Raw genomic sequence first — 26908 nt, forward strand, 5'->3', positions numbered from 1 at the left:
GAGGGGGGATGGGTTGTCAAGCCCCTCTGCTCTGCCTGCGCAGGTAGAGCAGAGGGGTTTAAAGACCCCCCGCCCCTTTTCCCGGGAAGAGGGGGGATGGGTTGTCAAGCCCCTCTGCGCTGTCTGTGCAGGCAGAGCAAAGGGGTTTAAAGACACCCCCCCTCTTCCCGGGAGTCCCGGGAAGAGGGGGGATGGGTTGTCAAGCCACGGGGGATGGGTTGTCAAGCTGCCTCCCAGCTGGGAGGTGCAGATCTGTTTAAAGGTGGGGGTGCTTTTACTTTTAGCAAATACATATTCTATCTAATGGTTCAAACTTACCATAGGTTATACTCATTGGTATGCTTTGGTGGAACTTCATGGCATTCATTTGTTACCTTTTAAATATTCTTATAGGTAAAAACTGAAGGGTCATGGAAGCTGCTGCTAAGTATATGTCAGCATCTGAAAATTCTTGCTAAATTTCTGATCCTTCTTGGTTAGTTTTCTAGTTTGGATTTTTAAAATTATTATTATTTTATTTATTATGAATGTTTTATTTCTGCTATTTAATATGAGAATCACTTAGTATGTCTTATTTTAGTTGCCAAATTTCTGTTTTTGTGCTTAATTTCGGACAGCATTCCCAAGGCATCTGGACCTCATTGGTACCCCCCCCCAAAAAAAATTGTCTTAATGCAGATAGATTTTAAAAAAGAACTAAAACTGGTTCAAGGTTCAAAGCTTGGATGAACAAGACTGAAATGACCCTGCTGTAAACCTATTTATTGCCAAAACGGCTTGCTTATCTAAGTGATCTAAAACTCTGGGAAATCATTTCCATCCTTCAGGAAAATTCTTGTAAAGAGCTCAAACGTCTCTATAAAAGAATAGTTCAGTGTTTATTTCTTTACACTTGGTAATAAAAACTTCTGTCAAATCTAACTCAAGCCTTTATTTACTGTATACTTATAAAGCCAGTAGAACTCACCTCTGTTTAAGGATCCTGATGTAGGTAAGATCTGGAATAAAATAATTGTACTGGACAGGGGTGCCCCTGCTGTGTGCTGTCTTTGGCAATAACAGTTCTAATGTAGACTTTGTTAACATTTTGAAAGCATATATAAAACAAAGAATTGTGGTAAATTACATATAAAATATATTGGGTACCATGGTGAGAACAGATGTTCTTGGTTAAACTTTTAAAAAACTTAAATGCATTTTTATTTTGCAGCATAACTTTTGTGTTGAGATAGCCGCTCTGTAGCAAAAATATTCCACAGCATGCTCAAGGGACTTGATTTGCTTTTGTAATCCTTTGTCCCAGTGTCTTTTTTTAGTTTCATCTTCCTGACTGAAGTAAAAATAGATGGTGTAAATGTACACAGTTCATGGCCTCAGCATTCCACAAGTCATCTAAAAACTAGATAAAATGTTTGAAACAAACATCTGTTTATATTTTATTAATATGTGTGGATGTAATTTGTTCAGCCTGTTTCCTTTTAATCCAGTTTTTGCATGGATGTCTGCAATTTTTAAAAGCAACGATGGATTTAGAGAGATGCTTCTAGGTCAAAAGCACCTTAACAGTCAAAACTAGTTTGTGTCTTTAATCTTCTGATCTAGTGCATCCCATATGGAATGTAATCCTATATGTTGCCCTAACAGCTTTGCTATTATGCAGTTTTGTTTGTTAATGCTGATGTGAGAAGAATAAAAGGAGCACTTTTACATTGATCCAGACCAGTGGTTCATTTGATAGACTTGCAGAGGTCTTAGTACAGTTACTTGAGATTTAACTAGAGAGTGTTAAGTTTCAACTAGGGGCTGAAGGATGAACTCTGCCACTGAATATGACACAAGCAGTTACAATACACCTGCGGATTTCAGCTTTTATTTATCATAATCCTGATTACTCCCTTGAGTCATTAGGAAAGGCAGGATATAAATACTTAAATAAAATAGAGTAGTTGACAAATTATTAAATTATAAACCATTTGATCCTGTTGTGTTGTGCTGCTGAAAGGACTTTTCTGGAATGAGGAGAAACAGGGCCAGATACTGTTCTCTGAAGGGACATCGCAGTGGTTCTTTTCCCTTGTGCTGGTGTAACCTTGCTCTTGTAAAATATCACAATGGAGGACAGGGTTTATTAGAGCAAGGGAGATGAATCTGCATAGAATTACAATGTGAAACCACATTAATCTGTGGCCAAAACTTTTACTTGCACTACAGCGACTCAGGTAATGAACAGGCTCAGGCTACCATTTTATACAACTTTAGTCTGTTTAATATTAGAGTATTGAGAGAAGGGTATTGAGTAGAGGCAATGAACTGGAGAAAGATTTTGTTAGTTAAATAAAACGTTTGTCTGGGATAAGCCTAATCAGTGTGTATAGTGATATGTTCAGCTCTGTTCCCATGTAATCGTGTACAGCTTCAGACCTTTTCTCCAAATAAATGTTTCCAGTTTCATTAAACTGTCTGCTGTTTTACAAAATGCAACCAAAAAAATTCAGCACTTGGGAAAACTTGTGGCCATAAAAGGAGTTGTTGCATGCTTGTATCTGAGAAAATTCTGCCTAGAAGATGAGATCATCATATTCAGTTCATAGAACTCTGGTTTTGGATTTTAATGTGAAATGGATAGAATTACACTGTGTCACTGTCAGTTTATGAACTTGAAGGTGATACTATTAAAAAAGCAAATTACATTTTTGTCCTATACTGTTGTGAGCACTGTGTGCTGATCATCATCTATAATTAACATACTTCAGTTTAGAGCTTTGAATAATTCTGAATTATGAAATCTATGGTAAAAAGTTAAGCTCTAATGAGTGAGGAAGAAGAGGTGAAATAAAAGATGAACTTCACAGTCTGAAAGATTTTTGAGCGTAATATTTCTTTTCGGTCAGTAGTGTGGTAAACTTGGTGGAGGGTACTGTTTAGATTTAATGTTGACCAGCCATTGTCTTGTGGAAATGTGATTAACATAGCTTTCTTGCCAGATAACTTTTGTTCATGGTATGATATGAAAATATTATAACTCTGAATTTTTCCAGTATCTCTGCTAGTGATAAAATACCATACACCACTCATATAAATAGTACTTGCACATACCAATCTTCAGAGTGCACCAGCAGCCTTCTTCTTATATCAAAAAATACCAGGAATCCTGACATGTATGGCCCATTGGCTATGTAATTACCACTAATGCTGCTATGATTGGTAGTAGTATTCACATCAGCTCAGGATGTCCTACTAGGCAGGAGTTTCTACAACAGGTTGAAGTAGTTACAATTGCAATCATTGCGCAATTAGCAAGGCTCAGACTTACCTACAAGCCCAGTTTTCTGGCATGTGCTGGGGGTGGGGGTTGGGAGCTGGCACAAGGTACTGGGGCTTGTCCGGTGAGGTGGGGGCTCAGCTGGGCTGCCAGCAATGGCTGCTGGTGGTGAAGCTGGAGAAGGAGCCATAGCATTTCTAACTCCAGCTGGAACTTTTCCTGCCCTGCTGCATACCTTCCTGGCCTGCCCTATATTTAATGGACCAATCAGACCCTGGCTCAATAAGGGTGGGGCTGGCAGGCAGGCTCAAACCTTAGCTTTTGCACTCAGCTCCTCAAGCAAGGTATTTAAGAAGCCATCCCCTCACCCATCTGAGTCTGCTTCCTAATTTGTGTTAATTCATCACAACTTTTGGTGGTTTTGGCATGGGGCCGCATCCATTTGGGGGGGAAAGGCAGCCTGCGTGCCCCCTTTTCCCCATTCTGGGGACCCCAATAAGGGTTTTGGGTGAGGCCTGGAATAGGGACATGCCCAGTCGGGGCTGTCAGGATGGGACATGCCCAGTTGGGGGCTGTCAGGGTGGGGCCTCCTGCCAAGTGGCAGGGGACCACACAGCAGGTTTCTGTCCAAGTGGGTCCCACATACTGCCATGCTGGGAGTAGGATGCAGTGGTTGGCAAGCGGGTCGGGCCGATGCCTTGGATTCAGCCCCTATGCAACAAAGACCCCCACCAAAAACTGTTAAGCAAACTTCATAGTCATGGGATGAGAGGACAAGTCCTCCTATGGATTGAGAGCTGGCTGAAAAATAGGAAGCAGAGAGTAGGAATCAATGGTCAGGTCTCCCAATGGCAGTATGTGAGCAGTGGGGTGCCTCAGGGATCTGTGTTGGGACTGGTGCTTTTCAACCTGTTCATCAATGACCTGGAGTTGGGGTTAAACAGTGAAGTAGCCAAGTTTGCAGATGACACCAAATTATTTAGGGTGGTTAAAACAATATCGGACTGTGAAGAGCTCCAGAAGGATCTCTGAATACTGGAAGAATGGGTGTTAAAATGGCAAATGAGATTCAATGTGAGTAAGTGTAAAGTGATGCATATTGGGGCAAAAAATCCCAACTTCACATATAGACTGATGGGATCTGTGCTGGCAACGACAGACCAAGAAAGGGATCTTGGGGTGGTAGTGGATAGCTCAATGAAGATGTCAACCCAGTGTGCGGCTGCTGTAAAAAAGGCAAATTCCATGCTGGCCATAATTAGATGAGGAATTGAGAATAAAACTGCTGATATCATACTGCCCTTGTACAAATCTATGGTGAGACCACACTTGGAATACTGTGTACAGTTCTGGTCACCACACCTAAAAAGATATTACAGAGCTTGAGAAGGTGCAGAAAAGAGCAACCAAAATGATTAGGGGACTAGAACAACTGTCCTATGGGAAGCAGTTAAGACGCTTAGGGCAGTTTAGCTTGGAAAGAAGGCGGCTGAGGGGAGACATGATAGAGGTCTATAAAATGATGCATGGTTTGGAGAGAGTGGACAGGGAGAAGTTTTTCTCCCTCTCCCATAATACTAGAACACGGGGTGATCTGCTAAAGCTGGAGGGTGAGAGATTCAAAACAGATAAAAGGAAGTATTTTTTTCACACAACACAAAGTTAAATTGTGGAACTCCCTGCCCCAGGATGTGTTGATGGCTGCCAGCTTGGAGGGCTTTAAGAGGGGAGTGGACATATTCATGGAGGAGAGGGGTATTCATGGCTATTAGTTACAATGGATACTAGTCATGCTGCATACCTATTCTCCCTAGTATCAGAGGAGCATGCCTATTATTTTGGGTGCGGCGGAACACAGGCAGGATGGTGCTGCTTTACTCGTCTTGTTTGTGGCTTCCTAGAGGCACCTGGTTGGCCACTGTGTGAACAGACTGCTGGACTTGATGGGCCTTGGTCTGATCCATCAGGGTCTTTCTTATGTTCTTATGTTGCTCTTCACCACCTGCGGGAGGTTTTGTGGGTGGAGAAGGGGCTTCAATGCCATGGAGTCCAATTGCCAAAGTGGCCATTTTCTCCAGGTGAACTGATCCCTATCGGCTGGAGATCAGCTGTAATAGCAGGAGATCTCCAGCTAGTACCTAGGGGTTGGCAACCAATGCCTGATGCTGTAACCAATAAAGTTGTGGCCATTTCCATTCCAGCTAATGTCTCGGTGTGTTTAATTGTATGCTAAGGTCATTATAGTATAAGGATCATCGGGTGGTTATTGTATGCCAAGGGTGGCCAGGTTGGGGGCTGCATTAAGTAGCCGGCTCCAAGACACCCCCCAATTCGGCGCTATGCCAGAAAACGGGCCATGTAGTATTCAGATTCCCAGTTGTGCCTTTGGTTTATCTACTTGGCCATCTTGGTACAGCAGCTTTGTGGATCCTTAATAGCTTCTAGCTTTGACAATGGTGACTAGCTGTCATATGGAAACTGGCCTTTTCAACTGCAAGCATATATGGTATATAAATGTAAATAAGCTATTGGTTATAGTTAAAATTGAAATCTTGGCTGTGTCACATTGTGAGACATGGAATATAGACTGGTGGTCCAACAGTGGTTGCTAATAGATGATGCTTCATTAAATGCGTACATGTCTGCTTTTAAGTCTGCAGGAAGCAAGAACATGGCTAATTTGCAAACTGCAGCTGTCCTTGAACTATCTTGTTTATTCAGCAACTTTAGCCTGAGATTTCCTTAGCCATGTTTAGTAATAGAGAATGCTTGCAAGAATACGTGAAAAGTAGAATTAGACTGCAGATCAAGGAAGCAGCACTGCAGCCTAGAGAAGCTTGTTCCACACCAGTATGACACACGTGATATGCTTGAACCTCTCTCTGTCATCAAGCCCCCCCCCCCACACACATGCCAACACAACAAGATAAGGAGATGCAGCAACCCTGGAACCCTGGAACAGCCAAAGATACTTGGAACCGATGCACCCAGCAAAGAACAACAAAGATGTCAACAGGGAACACCTGGCACCGAGCAAGAACTGGGCTTGCCTGCAATCTGGAAGTTAAGGGGGAAGAAAGAGCAGAGAAGAGCCAGAGATACCATGACATCATCAGCCCTACAAAGGAGGGAACTAAGACAGGCCAGAGAAGAGTTCTGCTTTCCAAGCTGCTTGTGCTCACAAATAGATCCAGCCAACCTAACTTTGGGGTGAGAGTGAGAGCACGAATAAGGTTAGCCTGGGATGCATAACTGCCTTCGTTTTACTTAGAAGTATCCTTGCCTGGGACACTGCTAATTAAAGGCTTACAGGGCCCCTGCCTGGCTCAAGGGTCTGATCAGCCCTGTAGTACCGGTAGAAGGAAAATGGGGCCACAAATGACATTTGGTGATAGGAGTGGGATTCACAGGTCAGCAGAGACTTCCTCAAAGTAAGGATTGTGGCACTGCATTGCCTTTTGTGGCTGAGACCAGGAGCGTATCTGGATGTTGAGAATTTTAAAACAGCCTGCAATGGCCTTGGAGTGCAGGCGTTGAATGAAATGAAGGCTCAGTGGGTGGCTGTGAATGACCCACAGGGGCTTGGATTGAAACCCAAAGTTCTTTAGAATGTGTGTATGAGATGTTGGTTGGGAATTAAGGGCCTTCAAAGCAATCAGCACTGGCCTCAGGACATGTTCACTTCTGAATGCAGGTATTGTTGAACATTGGTCCATAGTTGCTTCATAATGTGTGCCTCCTCCCATACATTCCTTGGTAACATGGCTCAGGGATTTGGTGATTTAATTGCCAGGGGTGTGTGGAGTGATTGGTGATTTAATTGCCTGACTGGAGTGTGTGTTCAAGTGAGTGTGTGGGTGGGTTCTAGACATGGTAGTCTCCCAGAGAGGAGGTAAAGAGGAGATGAGATCTCTGGCTTGTTTGGATTTGCTTTGGGTTTGTCATAATGTTTAAAAAAACCAACTCTAAGCTGTTGAAATCACCTCCTTCTGGGGTCTAGGTTTCCTGTTACATTAAGCAATTCAAGCCCTCCCCGAAACAAAGATTAGCAGCCATAGGCGGGCTTTTAGACCTTGCAGTTTTGTACCTGACATCATAGCATCTGTTTTTAAGAAAAGTTTTATTGAACCAACTGTGTGCTGATATAGCAGGAAGATGACTTTTAAAGCTATGCAGCTGTTTTCATCTGTCATCGAAGACACGGTTTATTCTTAAGATATGGTACAAATGAAAATATTTTTAATCATTTCTGATGGATTCCAGCCTGAGAACAGACTTCACTTTCATTTTGTACAAATGTTTGCATAATCCTGTACCTACTAAATGTTCTCCTTCTGCCTGATAGTTGCCTTTCAACATAAATAATAACTTGCATCAAATATTGTGAGCTGAAAATTGAATGAGATTTATGAAAAGTGTCAAGGACAACTCAAAAGTTGCTTTTTCAAATTTAAGTGCATATCTTTGCAAATAAGCCCTATAAACAAAGTAAGACAATGGAATGGTTCTGTGTTTCTGACAAAATGGTCACAAATAAGGAGTGATGAAGAATGATAGTGCTGGAAGCAAGTGAATCACATGCTCATTGCAATTTTTGATTTGATGTATTTGTATACTTTTAGTATCTCAAGTACAATTTTTTGCTTGAAGATTTTTTGCTAGTGTGCCACTTTTATATAAATTTACATAACTTTTAATACGGAATTGTATGAAGATTATTTTCTTTGTACTTTTCCAGGCAAGATACTTGATAGCCTTTAAAGTAACAATAAGGTAAATTTCACCTATTGGTTTTAAAATCTCTTATTTATGGAATGTCACCTAGTTAATGCTGACCTTCATTTTGAATTTAGAGAAAAGGGAGTTTAAAAAGCTTTATCCAGGATCAGCTTTGCCAACCTGCTTTTCAAACTGGGGGTGGTGAGGGGGGAGAAAGTTGTGTGGAGTTACTTGGCGTCTGGATCGCTGAAACTACGGTAAATTTAGAAGTGAAACCTAAAAAATACAGTTGAGCTGCCAAGCCCCTGGTGGGGGTGGGAATCCCCACCGATGGAGGGAGAAAAATTAAAAAGAAAAATATGGCCTCTTCTACTTATAGGAAATTCTTACTGTAGAGATTCTGGTGATTCCTAGAACTACTAACTTTTACCATAGAGTTTCCATGAGATTGCTAGAGCTACCCTTTGTCACTTCTGGGTAGCTCTAGGAATCACCAGGAACTCTATGGTAAGAACTTCTTGTCATGGGATGCTCCCCTGCACAACCTTCCCACCAGTTCCCAGGCACTGCCTAGCAACCCTAAAGTACAGTGAACCACTGGTGTGTAGCATATATATATTTGTAACTCTATGGCCTTTGAGACAGAATACCAACTACCCACCAGGTTGGTGACCAGTACAAAATTGGCTTTTCTAGTAGTGGTCCTCAAGCTGTATGATCAGTTTTTTATTTACAGTCCTCCTATTTCAGTATCGTGGTCATTAAACATCTTTTTGATTTGGGTCTTAAGCATTACTTTCCACATACTCTTGGTTTTCATTGATTGTATTGACTATAGTATAGTTTTGTCTGTGGCTGTTCTTGGAATTGGCATTTTAGTGCTGTATTATGTTATTCTCTGTCTTGAGAATTATTGTATTTATTTATTTTGTTTAAATAAATAACAATTACACTGTGCACATTCTGAAAGAGAAAGGCTTTTGCCAATCTGCCTCCTGAGGGATCTTTCAGGAAGCATATTAATTCCTCAGGCCCTTTTCTCCATAATCAATGACTGAGTATCATCTGAGTGCATGTGTTCCATATTTGTAATATATAAGCTAACCTTATTATAGTCCAACTAGTGCCCAGAAAATGTAGCGTCCCTTCTGAATAGAGAAGTTGTATATCCCTGGTTTAAATTTCTGTTATGCTATTTCTACTGAAATTGGCTATTCCTGCTTTCATGGCTATCTTATTGTAGCATGATTCATATCTCAAGCCTATCTTTAAAGTATTTGTGAAGTAACCACTAAAGTCAGTCTGAAAACACGGCAAGCTGGGTTGAATTAGTGTATACTGGTGGCATTAGAGTCTTCCTTTACTCTGGATGGTAGCCAAGAAATTCCCTCTCCTGGCGTCAAAACAGTTAAGAAAGGTTTGGATCTCTCTTCTGTCTAAATCAGCTTTGTGTGAGCTTGAAAATCCTTATCCAAAACAATGGCCTTCATTTTATTAAATTGTTCTACTGCATTTACTTGATGTTGGAACCATCAAACTAAGCACCAATCTAAGTATCAGCCTATAAAGTATAATATACAAACTAAGACAGATAAACCACATTGTACTATAAATTAACAAAATCTGCTGCATGTTATGCTGTCTATTGTACAAATGAGTTTTGATACTGAGTGAGATTTCCCTACTGCATGATAACCAAAGCCATTTTGTACAGTTGTACACATGTTGTCTAAATTAAGATTTGGTTGAAGTAACCAATTTTCACAAGTGCAAACCCAATTTAGCAAACAATATTTTTCTTCTACCATTGAGCCTTGGTTAAAATGTTGATACTTTTGCCTCAGTTTACTATTTAACAAACTCTTTCTCTTGCTTCAATGCTACTGTTCATATTTCTTCTGAAATATTAGGAAAAGTAAGGTTTACATCTGGGTTTCACCTAGCTGGCCTTGTTACTGTGTGTGACTGGAAAGACGTGTGTGTACTTATATGGGTCAATGTGGCTTGTTTCCCTGTATTGGCCAAATATAAGGAAGATACTTTTCTTCTGCAATCTCTCACTCTTATTTTTAAAGGAGCTGCAGACTTAGGGCCCATTCCTGAAAATTGGGCCCAAAGCCCTTAGGAGGCCTACTATGGCCTCTGCCGATGCAAGGACCCACACCGACGGCGCCCGGAAGGCGCATGCCAGCGTTTAGTGGCCCCAGCGCTGGCATGCAGGGATGGGCGCCGCTCCCCGAATGCTGCCGCCAACTGGTGGCCGGTGCCCTGGGTGCCCTTTCAGCTCGGGAACGCCCCTTTTTATTTTTGCAAAGATATGCCAGCTTTTAGCTGGCGTATCTCCCTTGCAACCCTATGAGGGTTGCACGGGTTTTTGGCTCCTTTAGGAGGAAACGCTGCCAGTTTGCCTCCTAAGCCCCGTGCAGGAATTCCTTTCAGGAATGTGCTCTTAATTCTTAGCATCAACATATAGGGATGACATTACCTATCCTGGTAGGATCCTGAGTGAGGAAAGTCATTTGGAAAGATTCCCAAGTGTCCAGGTAGCCAATAATCCAAAAGGAAACTTGGAACTACACAAACCAGAAGGTTGTGGAGCTACCCAGAAGGTGCTTGCTAGGTTCAATAGCAATCAATCTAGAGTAAACAATCCAGGTGGAGATCCTGCAAAGGGAGGCAGGTGGAGCCTGTCACACAAGGCAGCACTGATTAGACCAAGGAAGCTGAAAGCAAGACTAGAAAGAAGAATGTGATGTGGAAAGTGTTCTTGTAAAAAATGTTAATTCTCCTGGGCTTGCGAAGATGAGGAGAATACCGGTAAGCTCAGAAAGAAGCTTCCAGATTTGATGGAGGTGTGTTAAAGGGAGTCCTTGTTTTGGAGAAAACTTTTAAATAAGGCAAGGAGGAGAATGAGATGTGCCTTGGTTGTATAATTAAACACACACACACACAGAGAGAGAGAAATGGAGCAGTAGTAAACACATAACAAGTATTACGCTAGAATGCACTGTTGTATCTAGACTCAAGTATAAGAAGAGCATAGTGCATGCTCCATCTTGGCAAAGGGAAGAGAAACTTAAGTTGACCCTTGAAGCAAATCAGCACTAAGTCACTGTGTGAAATAGAGGAATTTCTGAGATCACCTCCCAGAATAAAAAGTCAAGATGACCAGTGCCTATGAGCCATTAAAATCCATTCTTAAGTACTCAAGAAAATTCTAGAGCCATTAGGCTGTCAAACTCCCCTCCTGTACTAAATAACAAAGGAATAGCAATTCCCTGTAACTGGTTGCCAGTAACCTGAGTGATCATGAGTGGTGCAACCCCTATCCCTTCTCTCAAACCACCTCACCGCAAAAACTTCAAAATTGAGTATAAAGGTGTTCCAACTTCTTCTCCCCCCAATAAGGCAGTTTATTCCAAGAACTGAAAGCCTGACCAGTGCTCTTTGACTCCTCCTTTCCCACCTGCTACTTTTCTCCTACCATCAAGAGCTCTCTGGGAACTCAGAAATAGCAAAATCAGATTACAAGTTCAAATTTGTCGAACACCATGGAGTAAAGGAATTACCAGAGCTGCATTCTGGTTCTCAGGTGAGAATAAAATCGACCTTGAGAGGTCTATCAGTACTTAATTTTATTTCTATTTTACAAATAAGGCTTGGAGACAGAGAGTGTGACTAACCATTTGTAGGCATTTGTGGCTGGAATTTGAATCGTGTGGGATCATGGTCGGGCACTTTTGTCCACTGAATTCCCCAATTTAGAATGGCAGATGGTGGACTTGTGATGAAGGTCTTCAAATAATATTTCTCAAGTACAGAAGAGGTTTTATGAAAACTCACAATGCATCAAAATTGCTAAAGCCAAACTAAACTGTGCCTGGATGGAAGATTGGGAGCCCTAGACATAATACTGAGTCCCATGGAAGAAAGATAGGCTATAAATGAATACACATTAGTAAAATAAATGAGGGTACTTAATGTCCATCACAGTCCCTGTCTTGATGGGTTTGGGGAAAACTGTGATACAGAGTGGTTTGAACTCACTGGTATCCTCAATTCTCCTGGTTAGTTTAACTGGTGATAATGTAAGTTATCCAACAGGCTTTGTCTTATTTAGCATTGGGAAATCAGAACACCAGGAAGTATTTAATTGCTTTGGGCAGATGTTCCAATATCTAAACTAGCAAAACAATTCTCTATAATATATTACAAGTGTTTTAATTATATATGTAAAGTTAAGAAACAACAACAACAAAAGTAAGCTTTTGTTTGGAATATTCAAAGGAATTAAGGTTAGTTTCTACATATGGTCCCAAACTAGAAAACACATCCTTGAAATAATCATTGTTTAAATGATTCTGTTGTTTAATGATTTTGAAACAGACTGTCTCCTTTTGTGTTGTTGTATTATTTAGCAATGCAACATACAATATGAGAAGAAAAATACCTGTCACCCTCTTTAATGTGATGGTTGGATTACTTTATATGCCAGTTTTGTAATATTTTTTTCATTCTGGAAAGCATTACATACTAGCCTGCAAAAACGGAATGATAATTCATGTGGTTTTCTCTCCAACTTTTTCTCTGAGCCAAGTGTGTATTGGGGTAAATTCCTTAAAATCTGGCAAGAGTGGAAATTGATTTGGTTGACCATAAGGATGTGTAGTATGCCTTGACAGTTCTGAAAATTGTGCCCCTTGTGATATTTCAAACTGACTTCTGAAACATCCACACTGTGCCATGAAGTCCAGTGTATGTGTGTGTGTGTGTGTGTGAGTTCTCTTAGTCTATGCTTTCTACCCCGTGCATAATTTTATAAACCTCTATAATGTCCTTCCTTAGTTGTGATACAAAGTAGAATTTTTCCTTCAATGAGGTTAGGAATATTCAACACATTCTACTAAACATTAATGCACTCCAGACCCCTGTGCAACATGTATGGATTCCTCAGCAAAATGCATATAGGTTTCCTGGCAACTGATGTGACTGGGTTCTCTGTGGTCAGGAAATCTGAATTCCACTGCATTGCCTCATTCAGAAACTGTGGAAACAGTTGTATCTCAGTTTATATTTGCTTGAACTGGTGTAATGACATGAGTTCTAAGGCTACCTATCCGTTATACTTGTATGGTGCAGGTACGGTGCCACTATAACTTCTAAATGGTAATAGAACAATAATAAGGTATCAATGATGCTTGAAGAAGCTCATATATTTAACTCTCACAAGAATCATAGATAGGAAGCGCTAATATCTCAGGATAGGACTGATGTTTTGAAGATAATGGGTTAGAGCCGAAGGTTCTCTTCTTCCTGCATACCGTGCTTACAATAGTGGATCAGCACTTCCATTGCAGAGAAGGAAAATTTGCTGATTCCCTGTTTCCTGCAGACCCCGACTTTGCCCCCCCTACTGTTTGTGAAGATCCCTTGACTCCCCATAGGTTAGGTTTTCAAAGGGTTCAGCAGGCTGCCGTGGGAAGGTAGACGCAGGGGAGTTCTGTTTTGTTCTGTGAGCTTCACTCTGCTTGTGGGACTTGAGCCAGCCCAACAGTGTGATCAAGGTCATTTACTGAGGCCACGTCTGAGCTAGATTTGAAGCAGGACCTTCCAGCTCATGCTGTTAATCACTACACTATCTGTAATGAAATCTCTGTAACAGATGAGACTGGATATTGTCGAAGGCTTTCACGGTCAGAGTTCATTGGTTCTTGTAGGTTATCCGGGCTGTGTAACCGTGGTGTTAGTATTTTCTTTCCTGACGTTTCGCCCGCAGCTGTGGCAGGCAACTTCAGAGGAGTAACACTGAAGGACAGTAACACTGAACACTGAAGAAAGCCAGGAGAAAGACTGGCTTTCTCCTATGCAAATGCAGTTTACATTATCACTGAGATATGAACAGAATTTTATTATCAGCTAATAAATGCAAATATTTATATAATTCAATATTTAAATACAAATATATAAATATTTATATAATTCAATAATATATAATAACATTGCAAATATTTATATAATTCAAGAGGGGGCTAGGTTAAATATCAGAAATGGCTACTTAACGTGATGTCTCACATGCTGCTTTGTATCCATGGCAGCAAAATCAGATGGGCTTGGGCAACTAAGTGAGTTTGCACCTATCTTTTAAAACAGCAGTAGTTTACTTAAAGCGGCATCTTCAGGTGTAAAGTGATTCATCTTGGTATGTGTAGCTACACCCAAGTGAACAGTAATAGTTTACTTCCCAATGCCTTAGCAGTGTAGACTGTACAAAAGAGAAACAATTGCTGAATGAGTTGGTGTGAAGACACCCCCCAAAAAACTAATGCATTCATGCTAGCCTGAAAAATCCAGGAAATAACCAACAGCAATTTCTGGACAATTATCTGTTTTCCTGGTCCAAATGGCTTCTTATGATCTGAGGGTAGACAAGATAGCAGTTTTCCACATTCAGTCTCCTACATACCCTGCATTTAAGTTATCTTGAGCAATATAATGTGGTAATCCAGCTGGCTGATCCCATAAAGCAACCCATTTCACACAACTTGTCTGTCCAAAAACTCAACTCAGCAGATGTCTCATTAATGCGTTACGCTAGTCGCTCAGAAGCTTCTAATTTTGCCCATTAGAAGGGATGGCTGCCATTTTCATAGCACAGAGACCAAACATTTTCTTCTCTTAAACTATGCAGCTGAAATATTACTTGTACTAGGTTATTAGTTGTGAGAGACTCTATGATAACGATCATTTCACCTTGGCAGCGTGTTAGCAAACTGTCTCTATGTTAGTCCAAAATCTTGCAACTGTGACTTTCTAGCTTTCTCTTGGCTTCCTGGGGAAGCCAACTCCAGTTCTTGCAGTGATAGACCTGAGCACTGAAACTCTAGCAACAGCATAAAACAGGAAGTTGTTTCTGTGATCCAGGTGTCATATATGCATGCAGCCCAGACGCATGATTGTCAGGAAGTTGGGTGATTTGTAACATTTTGGGGAAGATGCATCAGAAAATGAGGTTTCCTTTGTTTTTGTTTTTTTAATTTACTGCTTCCATATCCTGCCCTGTCTGACAGCATGCAGCTAGGGTGGAGAATTGATGCCATCTGGATTGCAGTTGAAAAAGCCCATGTTATCTTTATTTTGGTGGGCAATAGGAAGAGATACTGCCATTGCGTATCTCAGTACAGAAGAGCAGTCTCATTCTATTGCTATTTGTTTTAAATAATGGAAAAGTATTTAAATGCATAATTATGAGTAACTGTGTTACTGTTTCAACAATTAATCTTATGTAGAAATAAACAATATGTAGAAAGAAAGAAACAACCAACCAATCACATCTTGTAATTTATATTATGGAAATTCAGACTTTGTGCCTGACTAGTGAACTCCAAGTGGAATGAATGGCGGTTGGGGCAGTAAGGCAGTTCTGGATAACTAGGGTTGCCAGGTCCCCCTTCACCACCCGTGGGAGGTTCTTGGTGTGGAGCCTGAGAAGGGCAGGGTTTGGGGAGGGGAGGGACTTCAATGTCACAGTCCAATCACCAAAGCGGCCATTTTCTCCAGGTGAACTGATCTCTATCGGCTGGAGATCAGTTACAGTATAACAACAGGAGATCTCCAGCTAGTACCTGGAGGTTGGCAATCCTATGGATAACCGAGGTTATATACACATGTACATGTAATATCCAGAAGTCCATTTCATGTTCAGATTGCAAAGAATTGGCATCACATAACCACATCTACTGTGAGACAGTGGCTCACTAAGGTTTGGCACATGGTACAAATGTCACATGTGTGTTTTGATTTCTGGGGATACATGTAATGTACAAATATTTATAATTACAGAAAATGATTTTTATCATTTGTTTTTTGAATTATGCTGGAAAGCATATTTTGTATTGGCTCACTTTTAATTTTAAATAATATTCAAATATAAGCTAAGAGGGAAGGTGGCAGGCAGTTCTAGTCTCCCATATCTCATTTTAAAAGTAAGTTGATAAAAATAAACTGAATATTGCTATGATAGTCTGATTTAGTTATATTAATGTGAGGGTCCTGCCCCGGGGTTCCCACTTCTGGCCCCTCCACTGTCTCGAGTCATCTTGTGCCTGAGCTTCCTTGGTCTCAGATGGGTCAGTAGGGATGGCCTGAGACGCCGGGTTTCAAGGCTGTCTCAGGACAATTAAGTTTTAATTAATAAATCTATAAAGCAAAAATATTCCAATACAATTCTATTTCCAGTAAGGACATCCATAGAGTATATAACTGTACAAATTGTAGTCCCTTGCATTTTGCATTTTATATACATTTTTATTAAAAGGAGCGTATGCTATTGTGGAATGTAACATACAAATCCGATAAGACTTTTTATGCACCACAAACCCACTCTCCCAGTCCACTCCAATAACACTAGTTTACCTGATGTGGTGAATTTTGAAACAGTATTATTGCTGGAGGAGAACTTGTAAATTAATTTGTATTCTCTTTTGATTTATAGATTCAAGATGCAGCGAGTCGGGGCATGAGGTTTGTTGGAATAATACCTCAGTACACTTCCCAAATGAACTCCACGAGCAGCAGTGCTGTAATATCCAGCAGTACTAGCTCAAGAGAACTAAGAGGTGACAAAACGCCATCAGACTTTCCTGAGGATTGTGCTTTGCTGGATCATGAAAAAGATTGCACTAACAAAGGCAAAATCCCCATAGCAGCAAGTGAGGAAAATGTCGACCAGTGCGTAAACCCTAGTGAAGATCTGGGAGGTGAAGGGCAGGTTACTGAACATCTCAGTTTAAGCTCTGCTGAAGAAAACGGAGGGCAGCTACAAGGTGAGAAAGCAAATGGTTTTCCAAGGCTACAGCGTATACGTTACTACAGTGCTGCATTGGAACCCTATTGCTCTGTTGCTTGCTGCAATGAATGTACTGCAGTAATACCTAATAAGAATAAACTCAAGAGTAATTTGCTATTTATATCATCGGTATGGCACTATAATATGCAGAAAGCTTTATGATCTTTTTCTTGTAACATTCCTGCCCTTCTTCATATATCTAATTTTGAACATGGCCAAATCTAGGAATACTTAAAGCCAGAGAATGAAGACTTTGACAGACAAGACAGATCTTTCTGCAAGCCTGGAAACATCCCCAGCTTTCCAGAAAAATCTGAAATTATAAAAGTATATATATTGGGGGTTAACCTCTCCCAAATAATAGAAGTAGCACCTGTAGCTTTAAGAAATGAAGTGGATGTTGTGGGGTTGCTAGGCAACCACAACACTATTTCAACCTTTGAGCCTTAGTTTCCTTTCACCGAAAAGCAGAGGGAAGGGCAGGGCCCTTTCCAGGCCTGTTTTGGCCTTTGAGGGAGGACTCATCAAGGCCAGGCCTGGCAGCAACCATGGATGACTTGGTACACATGACTTGTATGACTCACCCAGACCTGGCTGTTTGCTACTGTTCAACAGCAGCCACCCCACAAAAGCCATTTTGGTATAATGAGTATAGCTGAAGTAGATAAAAGATAGATTGGTTGGTGTGTAGGAAGGAGAGAAGGAAGCAGGGAAAGGTAAGGATATGAGGTTGCCATGAGGAGGGAAAGAGGAAATAGTGTGGGGAGTGTGTTATACAGAAAAATGTCCACAAGTCCTTGCAAGTGCTCCACTGTTCAACTGGGCCCAGGGTACCAGGAAGGAAAGCTGAAGATGGGGGGTAGGGGGCAGATAAAGGTAGATTGGCTGGTGCATGGGAAGAAGGAATGAAGCAAAAACAGGAGACAGGGTATGGGAGCTTTCAGGGAATGGAAAGAGGAAATGGTGGGGAAGGGGAAAATAAGGTGCTTCCTGCAAATCCTTGTAGGTCCCCCTAATGTAGGGTTCCCAACCTCCAGGTGGGGTCAGAAGATCTTCCAGAATTACAACTGATCTCCAAACAACAGTGATCAGTTTCCCTGGAGAAAATGGCTGCTTTGGAGGATGGATTGTATGGCATTATAGGGTTGCCAAATCTGGGTTCAGAAATTCCTGAAGATTTTAGGGGTGGAATCTGGAAAGTAAGGTTGCCAGGGCCCTCTTCACCACCAGCAGGAGGTTTTTAGGGTGGAGCCTGAGGAGGGTGGGGTTTCGGGAGGGGAGGTACTTCAATGCCATAGAGTCCAATTGCCTAAGTGGGCATTTTCTCCAGGTGAACTGATCTCTGTCGGCTGGAAATCTGTTGTAAAAGCAAGAGATCTCCAGTTACTACCTGCGGTTGGCAACCCTACTGGGAAGAGTGGCGTTAGGGGAGGGGAGTATGCTCAGTTGGGTATATTCCCATAGACTCTACCCTCCAAAGCAGCCATTTTCTCCAGGGGAACTGATCTCTGTTGTTCAGGAATCCATTGTAATTCTGGAAGATCTCTAGAGTTTTGCAACCTTACTTATACCCCGCTGAACTCCCCCTCTCCCCAAACCCTCACATCCCCAAGATCCACCACCCAAATCTCCAGGAATTTCCCAGCTCAGCATTGGCAACCCTAAGCCACATTTTTCTGGTTTAATAGTCTGAATTTGTAATCTATTGGACTATGCAGGCTTTCATGGAAAGCTGACTTGAATATCTTCAGATAAATGAAACGATGCATACCAAAGGAGGGCTAAAATCGATCTATTTCCTCCCCCCACCCCTGCTGTATTTCTGTGCTGTTTCTGCATCCCCCTGCAGAATTTGATAATCTCCAAGCTGCAGACTGTACTTTACTTCCATTTACAACTTACTGATAGAAAGTGGTGTTAAGTCCCAGAGGAAGTTGCAGCTCCCAGATAGAAGAAATAAAGTTCACAACTTTGGGAGATGTATTAACACCACTGCAGGCTAATGCATGCTTTAATTTTAGACCAGTGCTAGAGCTCTGGTTTGAAAAAATTGTGATTATGGATATGAGATTATTTATTTAATTTACTTTTGGCATTTATACTCCACTCTCTCAGCCAAGTTGGCTCTTGAAGCAGCTTATAGTAAAATCAGTGTTTAAAAATATAATAAACATCACCAATACATTAAAAATTAACCAGAAAAAAAAAAAAATGTAAAAAAAAAAAAAAAATCCAGCCGTTGAAGACAGGGACATAAAATACATTAAGGTCAGCAAATCAATAGCTTTAAAGATAAAACATCTTTTAAACGACTGGATCAATAACATTAAAAAGCAGCCAGCATAAATATATCTAGTTATATAATCGAAAAGTAGGTATACCGGAGGGAGAAATAATGGTCAAATCATTATTGGTGAGGACCCTAACTAGTTCACGTAATAATTCACTCTATACATTTTATTTTAGGTACAGTCAACTGAGGGTTCAAAGGTCCACATGACTAGTTCTGTATGTCTAAGGGGACTTTTGGCTGGTGTTTCTTAAACAGCAGCCCAACATGCCACGCTTTAAGCCATTTTTGATCACGAGAGAACTTCCGAAAAAGCTGACTGCGAAATAGTCTGGGAACGCAGAGAGGTGAAAGATCAGAGTGATATTTTGGTTGCAGTTTCAGACTAGAATTAGATTCAAATCTCCATTCTGCATTTAAGCTTGCTGGATAATCTTGGGCCAGTCACTCTTTCTCAGCCAAACGTACCTCCCAGGGTGGTTACGAGGGTAAAATGTAGAAGGGATGCACCACCCTGAGTTTCTTATAGGAAGTGTGGGGTTTGAATTTATATTTTGCTGGCATGTTTTATTTATTTGTTTTGTTTTTATTTGTTTTTACTGATTTGTTATTGTACTTACTGTTACTTGCTTAGTTCCATTTTACTTTGTTGTGAGCCATCCTGAGAAGCAGAATACAAATTTTCTAAATAAAAAACAAACAAGTCAGAAATCCCCCCCAGGCATGGATCCTGCCCAATATTTCTTGAGTCTTTTCCATTGGCTGTTTGCCCTGATCGCATAAATATAACTGAGAGCAAGATGTAAGGAGGGAGAGAGAGGAGGAAATTCTTTACTGCTATTAGATCAAAGTTCTTTTCATTCTTCTATTCAATCATCTGTGCATCTTTGTTTTGAGTTAATGTATTTTAACATTTTAGTTTTTTATGAGATACTCATTGCCGCTTTAAAAAGCACAAGTGTGTTGTGAAGTCTGCCATCCAGGGGTTTAAAAGCTTTATCATGCCCCCCCCTTTTAAGAGGATGCGGTCCCATGTGAACTCTCCTTGTAACCCAAGAGAATGGATGTTCAAGACCATCTCAGTAGAGTAATTTTCTTACTGAGCTAAACTTAATATTTTAAGTTTAACCCCATCTAACAGGCTTCCTTGCAACTATTCTCTGCTTATAACTGCCTGTCATGCCATTGCTTTTCATTGGATTTGTTTGGAAGTCATGTTATAGACCTTTCATTCTGTCCTGCAAAAGCGAGATCTACTCTGGAAGTCTTTTGTGTTATACTTCTTACAGTAGTTTATGTCCTGCTGCTCCCAGATTGATGTAACAAAGGGCTTTTACAGGGTGCTAACCCTTGTGTACGTAATAGTACATTGTGTCTATACACGTTTACTTCCCCTATATATTTTGCTGGTGGAGCTAAATGTACATTTGCAGAGCTTTCTAGGTCGGGCGTAAGCTACTGCTGTTCTCTCTGTTTTCCATAGGGCAGGCCATGGTTTAAGATTGACATCAAGGATAGAAGAACAGAGAGCGGGAGAAGTTTGCACATGGGGTCACTTGGTCACTTGGGAGATAGCATGTGATTCTGTGGGCCACTCCTGATATTGTATTGAAGATGTCATGACTTGACACATAGGTGGTAGTGTTAAAGGTCAGAATGTAGTGAACTAAAGTCTCTTAAGTACATTGGTCCCCAAACTCACACATGAAAACAATGGAATGAAAGGGCCTAATGCTTCTTGAAATAATCCAGGAAAACCTTATTATTTCTCATTCTTTACTTGGCCTATTTTGGCCATGTCTCTCTTTGTGAGTATTTTCTAGTTTATTTATTTATGCAGAAATTTATACGAATGTTTGTTTAGTATTGTCTGTTCTGACTGGCAGTGGTTCTGCAGTCTCAGGTGAATGGTCTTTAACATTACCTACGAGGCTAGCCTGATCTCATCAGATCTCAGAAGCTAAGCTGGATCAACCCTGGCTATTTGGATGGGAGACCTCCAAGGAATACTAGGGTCGTGACACGGAGGCAGGCAATGGCAAACCACCTCTGAACGTCTCTTGCCTTGAAAACCTCACCCAGGGTCGCCATAAGTCAGTTGTGGCTTGATGGCAACCCCCCGCCCAACTTTTTACATTGAAGACATCAGGGGCTGAGCCTGGGACTTTCTGCTTGCAAAAGCAGAGCTTGCTGAACTATGGCCCCTCCCTAGGTTGTCTGTTATTATTTTCTAATAACGATTTCCAAATATGAGGGAATCTTTTATTGTTTGTGAGTGTGTGTGAAAAACGGGGGGGGGGGGGATGAGGTATCTTTTGCCATTCCCCCACAGTGTATCTGATTTCTTTATTGCCCTTTTGTGACCCTAATTTTCTTCAGCACTTCCATTTCCTAACCTGGAAAATGTATTCCAGTTTTGGCATTAATCTTCCTTTTTCCCTTGTGAACCCAGAGGTAAATACTTCTATTCTCCACATTGTCTGCCATACCTTTTACAAGAAATCTCTGTTTTTGCCTGCAATTTCCTTTACCAGAAGTGTATGCATTTTTGGCCAGCTGGGAGGAATATATTTGTTTAGTGCAGATATTGCTTGATTATCCTTTTTAGAGTTCTTCCAGCGACTTACTTTTATTTCCCAATTTTGTTATTCCTTAGAAGTCCACACAATGTACTCTGAACTTCTTAACTTACAGAAATGGTTTGTCATTTCCAACACAATTTTAGAACATAACTGTTGGTGTTGAAATAATGTAGGGTTCTTATTTTAATAAGAGCTTGTTGCATTGTAAGAGCTTGTTGCATTGTAAAGTCACTGGCTGAGAGATCCCTTATCCTGTTTCCTGTTACAGCAAAATGATAAAGCAATCCTCGATCTATATAAGTCTTGGCTTAGTATTTGGATAGTTTTGCTAAATAAATGTCTTACCATTCATCCTCTATTTATATAAAATGTATTTTACCATTACTTCTTTGAATTCATACTATCTGAATATGAACCTGATGAATTTTAAGATTTCTAGAGGTACTTGTGCATACTGTCTGTCCCTGCATTTGTATTTATTTGTAAGAGTTTCCCCACATTAGTTGTGTGATCTCTAAATGTTGCCGAATCCAAAAAATATTTGAGATTTTTGGCAGAGGAATGTTTAAAAAACACAAGGACTGTTGTGTGTGCTTTTTTTCTGAATCTATCCTCCCCTTCCCAATTACTGGATGTTGGGTCAAGTTCATAACCTTTTTAAAAGTTTGGAGTTATTTAAACATTTCTGTGGGGAAGGGATTTTTAGTGGTGGTGGTGGTGGGCTTCCTAAACAACACAAATACATGTTTAGGTGATATGTATACCTCTCTGATTATTGGATTCCTCTTTGAAGGCAGAGTGACTACCCACTGTGGTTGTTGAAGACTGTTAGATCTGTGAACTGGGGTGGGGGGACTAGGGTAAAAACTTTAGTCATGGATTAATTGGATGACCTGGGTCTAACCATCACCTTTCAATTGCGGTTCCTCGTTTGAGAAAAATGTCCTCTTTATAAGGTTGTTGAAATGATAAAATATAATAATTATGTCACAATAATTATGACAATGGAGACCAAGGCTTTTTATGCACTGCTGGATATGCTGCTCTCTCGATGCACAGTATTTGCAATCAAATTCTCAAATCACTCTGCACAGGTGCTGAACCAAGGTGGGAGTAGTCACCAATGTTGTCATTGTTATGCACCTTGCCAATCCCCCTTTTTTTGGATCACACATGCGCTCTAGTAATAGCTCAATCTCGTGATAGATTACAGGCAGGGAAAAGACACGCATGAGGTTCCCCCCCTTAAAACTATTGGTTTGTAATTGGCTGTAGTTTTTTTTTTAGAAATATGCCACCAGACCCACAGTGGGATTCTTTCATTTTAACTAAGCTGAGTAGCCCCCTGTCTAGGGGGAGCGGTTGAAGAGGACGTTAAATGGAGACTGGAGAAATAAGCAGCTGGTCACTTGTTATTATTCCAGTGTTATTGCATCCAGAAAACATGGGGAAAATGCAAAGGAAGAGCAAAGGTGACTTCTAAAGGTTAGAGAAAATGTGCATAATTAGAACAAAGCCCCAAAGTAGTTGGGGGGTGATGGCGACAGAAACAGCCCATGCATAAAAGGCCCTAGTTAACTCATAATGTTATTACATTTGTATTTGTGTATAGTCAGTTCTTTGGACAAGCCATGATCACTTTTTTTGTGAAATATGATTCAGTTCTAACGGTAATGTTCCATAGAGATATCTTATTTGATAACTTAGATGCCTTAATTAATGCTGATACATTGGTCCCACTTGTTTCTTTATTTATTGGCTTCTAAATTCTAGTGGAAGGGCTGTTTTTTAATTTACTTGGGAAGATCAAATGGAACCATCTGTCTTCCTCACGCCTCTCTCTACACCGTGTGTGTGTGTGTGTGTGTGTGTGTGTGTGTGTGTGTGTGTGTGTGTGTGTGTGTGAAGTGCCGTCAAGTCACTTCCAACTCATGGCGACCTTATGAATTAAAGTCCTCCAAAATGTCCTATCTTTGACAGCCTTGCTCAAATCTTGCAAACTGAGGGCTGTGGCTTCTTTTATTGAGTCTCCATCTCTTGTTGGGTCTTCCTCTTTTCCTGCTGCCCTCAACTTTTCCTAGCATGACTCTTTTCCAGTGACTCTTGTCTTCTCATAATGTGACCAAAATACGATAGCCTCAGTTTAGTCATTTTGGCTTCTAGGGTCAGTTCAGGCTTGATTTGATCTATAACCCACTGATTTGCTTTTTTGGCAGTCCAAGGTATCCGTAACACTCTCCTCCAACATCACATTTCAAAGGAATCTGCTTTCTTCAAAGTCCAGCTTTCACACCCTACACACCATACCCTGCACTCTACACCATACACACATTGAAACCACCATTTGGTGCTTATTGTTCTTACGTACTTACATAAGTACTCACCAGAAGCTGTAGTGCTGGATGAATTCATGAAAGTGCCATTAATTATAGTACTATGGTCCATGTAAAAGCTTTTGAAAAACAATTCAGAAGAAGTAAAAAGACTGTATTTTCACATAGAACCCAGGCTTTTATAATAAAATTGAAAATTATCACCTGTTAACACAGATCTGTGGCTTAACTGAATCACTATTGTTACTGCAAGCCTAATGAAAACATGAATCTCCCCCTTTTTTTGCAAAGCAATTCCATGCAATACTTAAAATATTAGCTTTAATTTTTAAAAGGAAAGACAGTTCTACTAAACATAGGTAAAAACTGGGCAGTTAATCACTATTTTTAAAACTCCCTTGCTGATGCATTATGCCGGAATATTTTCTTTTCAGACATAGGTGTATAAACACATCACCACTGAGGCTGTTAATATTTTGTGATTGCCTTAATTACAACACCTTTTGTCTCTCTGAAAGAACTACATATTTTTCTGTAAACTTTAAACTTCCCACAGCTCCTTTGGCATTCACCCTTCATTACCTCCCAAAAGGAGGTTTATTGATAGTATAATGGGTAGGTAGATTCTAGAAATTTAGATAAGGCAACTTGCACACAGGAACATAAGAAAAACCCTGCTCTTTCAGGAAAAGCAAGATATAAATATTCGAAATAAAAATGTAACCCTGCATTCTGCTTCCCACAGTGGCCCACCGGATACTTTACAACAGAGATGGGGAACCTCAGGCCCGGGGGCCGTATGCGGCCCCCGAGGACATTTTTTGTGGCCCTCGGGAGCTCCAGGGCCCCGCCGCGGAAGCGTGGCATAGGGCGGCCCTCCCTGAGGGTGTTCCTGGGGCCACGGCTTGCAGGGGTGCTGCGGCTCCCTTTGGACCGCCTCTCGCCGACTGACGGCTGTTGGTCGGCAAGAGGAGGGAGAGGGACGCTTCCCCCAAGGTTGCCTCCTATAGCCGCAGCGTGCAGGAATGCCGGGGCACACTCTTGCTGCCTGTCGGTTGTTGAGCAGTGAGGGGAGGGGGAAACAGGCCCGCGGCTCCCGGCAGCAGAGAATTCGCGCAGGAGCCGATCCGGCTTCAGGGGGCCTTTTGTGGACTCTAGAGCAGGGAGGGCATGGAGCCTGGGGCCAGGTCGCTTGGGGCCGGCGGGTGTGTGTGTGGGGGGGAGGAAGGCTTTTCTCTCTCCCTCTCTTTCTGTCTCTTTGTCTGTCTCCCTCCGTCCTTTTCTTTCTCCCCCTCTTTCCATTTCTTTTCCCCTCTCTCCCTTTCCCTCTTTCTCTGTTTTCCTTCCTTCCTCCCTTGCCGATTGACCCTGGGCTGTGCCTCCCTGGCGCCTCATTTGCTTGGGCCCACCGCTGGCTGCCCTCCCGCCTGGGAGGGGTGGAGGACTGGGGGAGCCCTCTAGGCCTTCTCTGCGTGGCCTCCCCTGGGGTTGCCAACCTCCAGGTGGTGGCCAGAGACCTGGCAACCCTAGCCTCTCCCCCCACACAACGGGAGATCTACACCTGGTATGGCCCCCGAATGATGTTATAAATGTGCAAATGGCCCTTGGCAGGAAAAAGGTTCCCCACGCCTGCTTTACAAGATCCCCATAAGGGGCACAGAGGCTTGCCTATGTTCCCACAATTCAAAGGGCATGCCTATAGTGCTGTTAGCCTAGGGTTGCCAAGTCACCCCAGCCACCAGAGAGGGACAGGGGGTAGGGTTGCCATGTCCAGATTGGAAAACTCCTGGAGATTTTGGGGAGGACAGGGACCACAGTAGGGTACTGTGCCATAGAGTCCACCCTCCAAAGCACCCATTTTCTTCAGGAGAACTGATCTCTGTAGTCTGGAGATGAGCTGTAATTCCAGCTGATGTTCTAATCAGCAAAAGAGGGTTAGAAACTTACCTACTGTCTTCATTGCAACTCCAGTGCTAATAGTAAAAATTAAGGTACGGTCACAGCACAGAGAGGAGGCCATGCAAGCACCAGAAACGTATGTAATTTCTAAAGAGAAACAGGCTAAAAACACATAATAATAATAATCCCATAGATCAGTGATGGCGAACCTTTTAGAGACCGAGTGCCCAAACTGCAACCCAAAACCCACTTATTTACAGCCAAGTGTCAACACGGCAATTTAACCTGAATACTGAGGTTTAGTTTAGAAAAAACAACTCATACATTAACACATTTTGCCTTAAAAGAAAAACACAATAACAGAGCTTTCAATGATACAAACAACTTTTTATTGAAAGGTAAAAGTTTGCATTTGGCATGCATCTCTCCAGGACTCCTCCTCTGCTCAGCCACCGGACATTATTGTACATAAGTAAACAATTATACTGTGCCTGAACCTCCTCAAGAAGTGCTTGAAACTGTCGACAATTCAGAGCACGAGCCATGATGTAATTCACCATTTTTGTGACATCTTTGAGGACATCGTCAAATTTTTTGAACAATTAATGTGATTTTTGCTGTTGTGTGCATGCTGATAATTTGTCTACCCTTGGCTCATACTTTGTAAGTTTGAGAGCAACACATGCTTCACTCAGGTCATCTGTTAGCCTGTTTCTGGTGTCAGATTTGATATAATTCAAAGCTGAAAACAGCTGCTCACAAGCATAAGATGATCCAAACAAAGTAAGGAAACAATCCCAAGTGCTTTCATTGACTTAAAATTATTTGGCAGAGAAGTCCACACTTTAAGGATTTCATTTTCAGAACTAACTGTGCTGTCCTTTGTCATCCCTTCTATCTTCTCAAGTGTTTCACGCAAGACATAGAATTTATTTTTCCAGATAGAGCTTTCTTGAAATTCTATTAGCTCCATTTCCA

The 26908-nt window shown here is 41.4% G+C and overlaps 1 protein-coding gene across 1 annotated transcript in view; it reads left to right on the forward strand.

Annotated features, from left to right (window-relative positions):
• The window catches only part of RFTN1 (raftlin, lipid raft linker 1), a 124729-nt gene that overhangs the window by 62541 nt on the left and 35280 nt on the right, over positions 1-26908 (forward strand). The window contains exon 5 of the mRNA XM_056858007.1: positions 16473-16803. Within this exon, the coding sequence (XP_056713985.1) occupies positions 16473-16803 (331 nt within the window). The remainder of the gene's footprint in view (positions 1-16472; positions 16804-26908) is intronic.

The sequence above is a fragment of the Euleptes europaea genome, chromosome 11 (assembly GCF_029931775.1).
Source record: "Euleptes europaea isolate rEulEur1 chromosome 11, rEulEur1.hap1, whole genome shotgun sequence".
NCBI lineage: Eukaryota > Metazoa > Chordata > Lepidosauria > Squamata > Sphaerodactylidae > Euleptes > Euleptes europaea.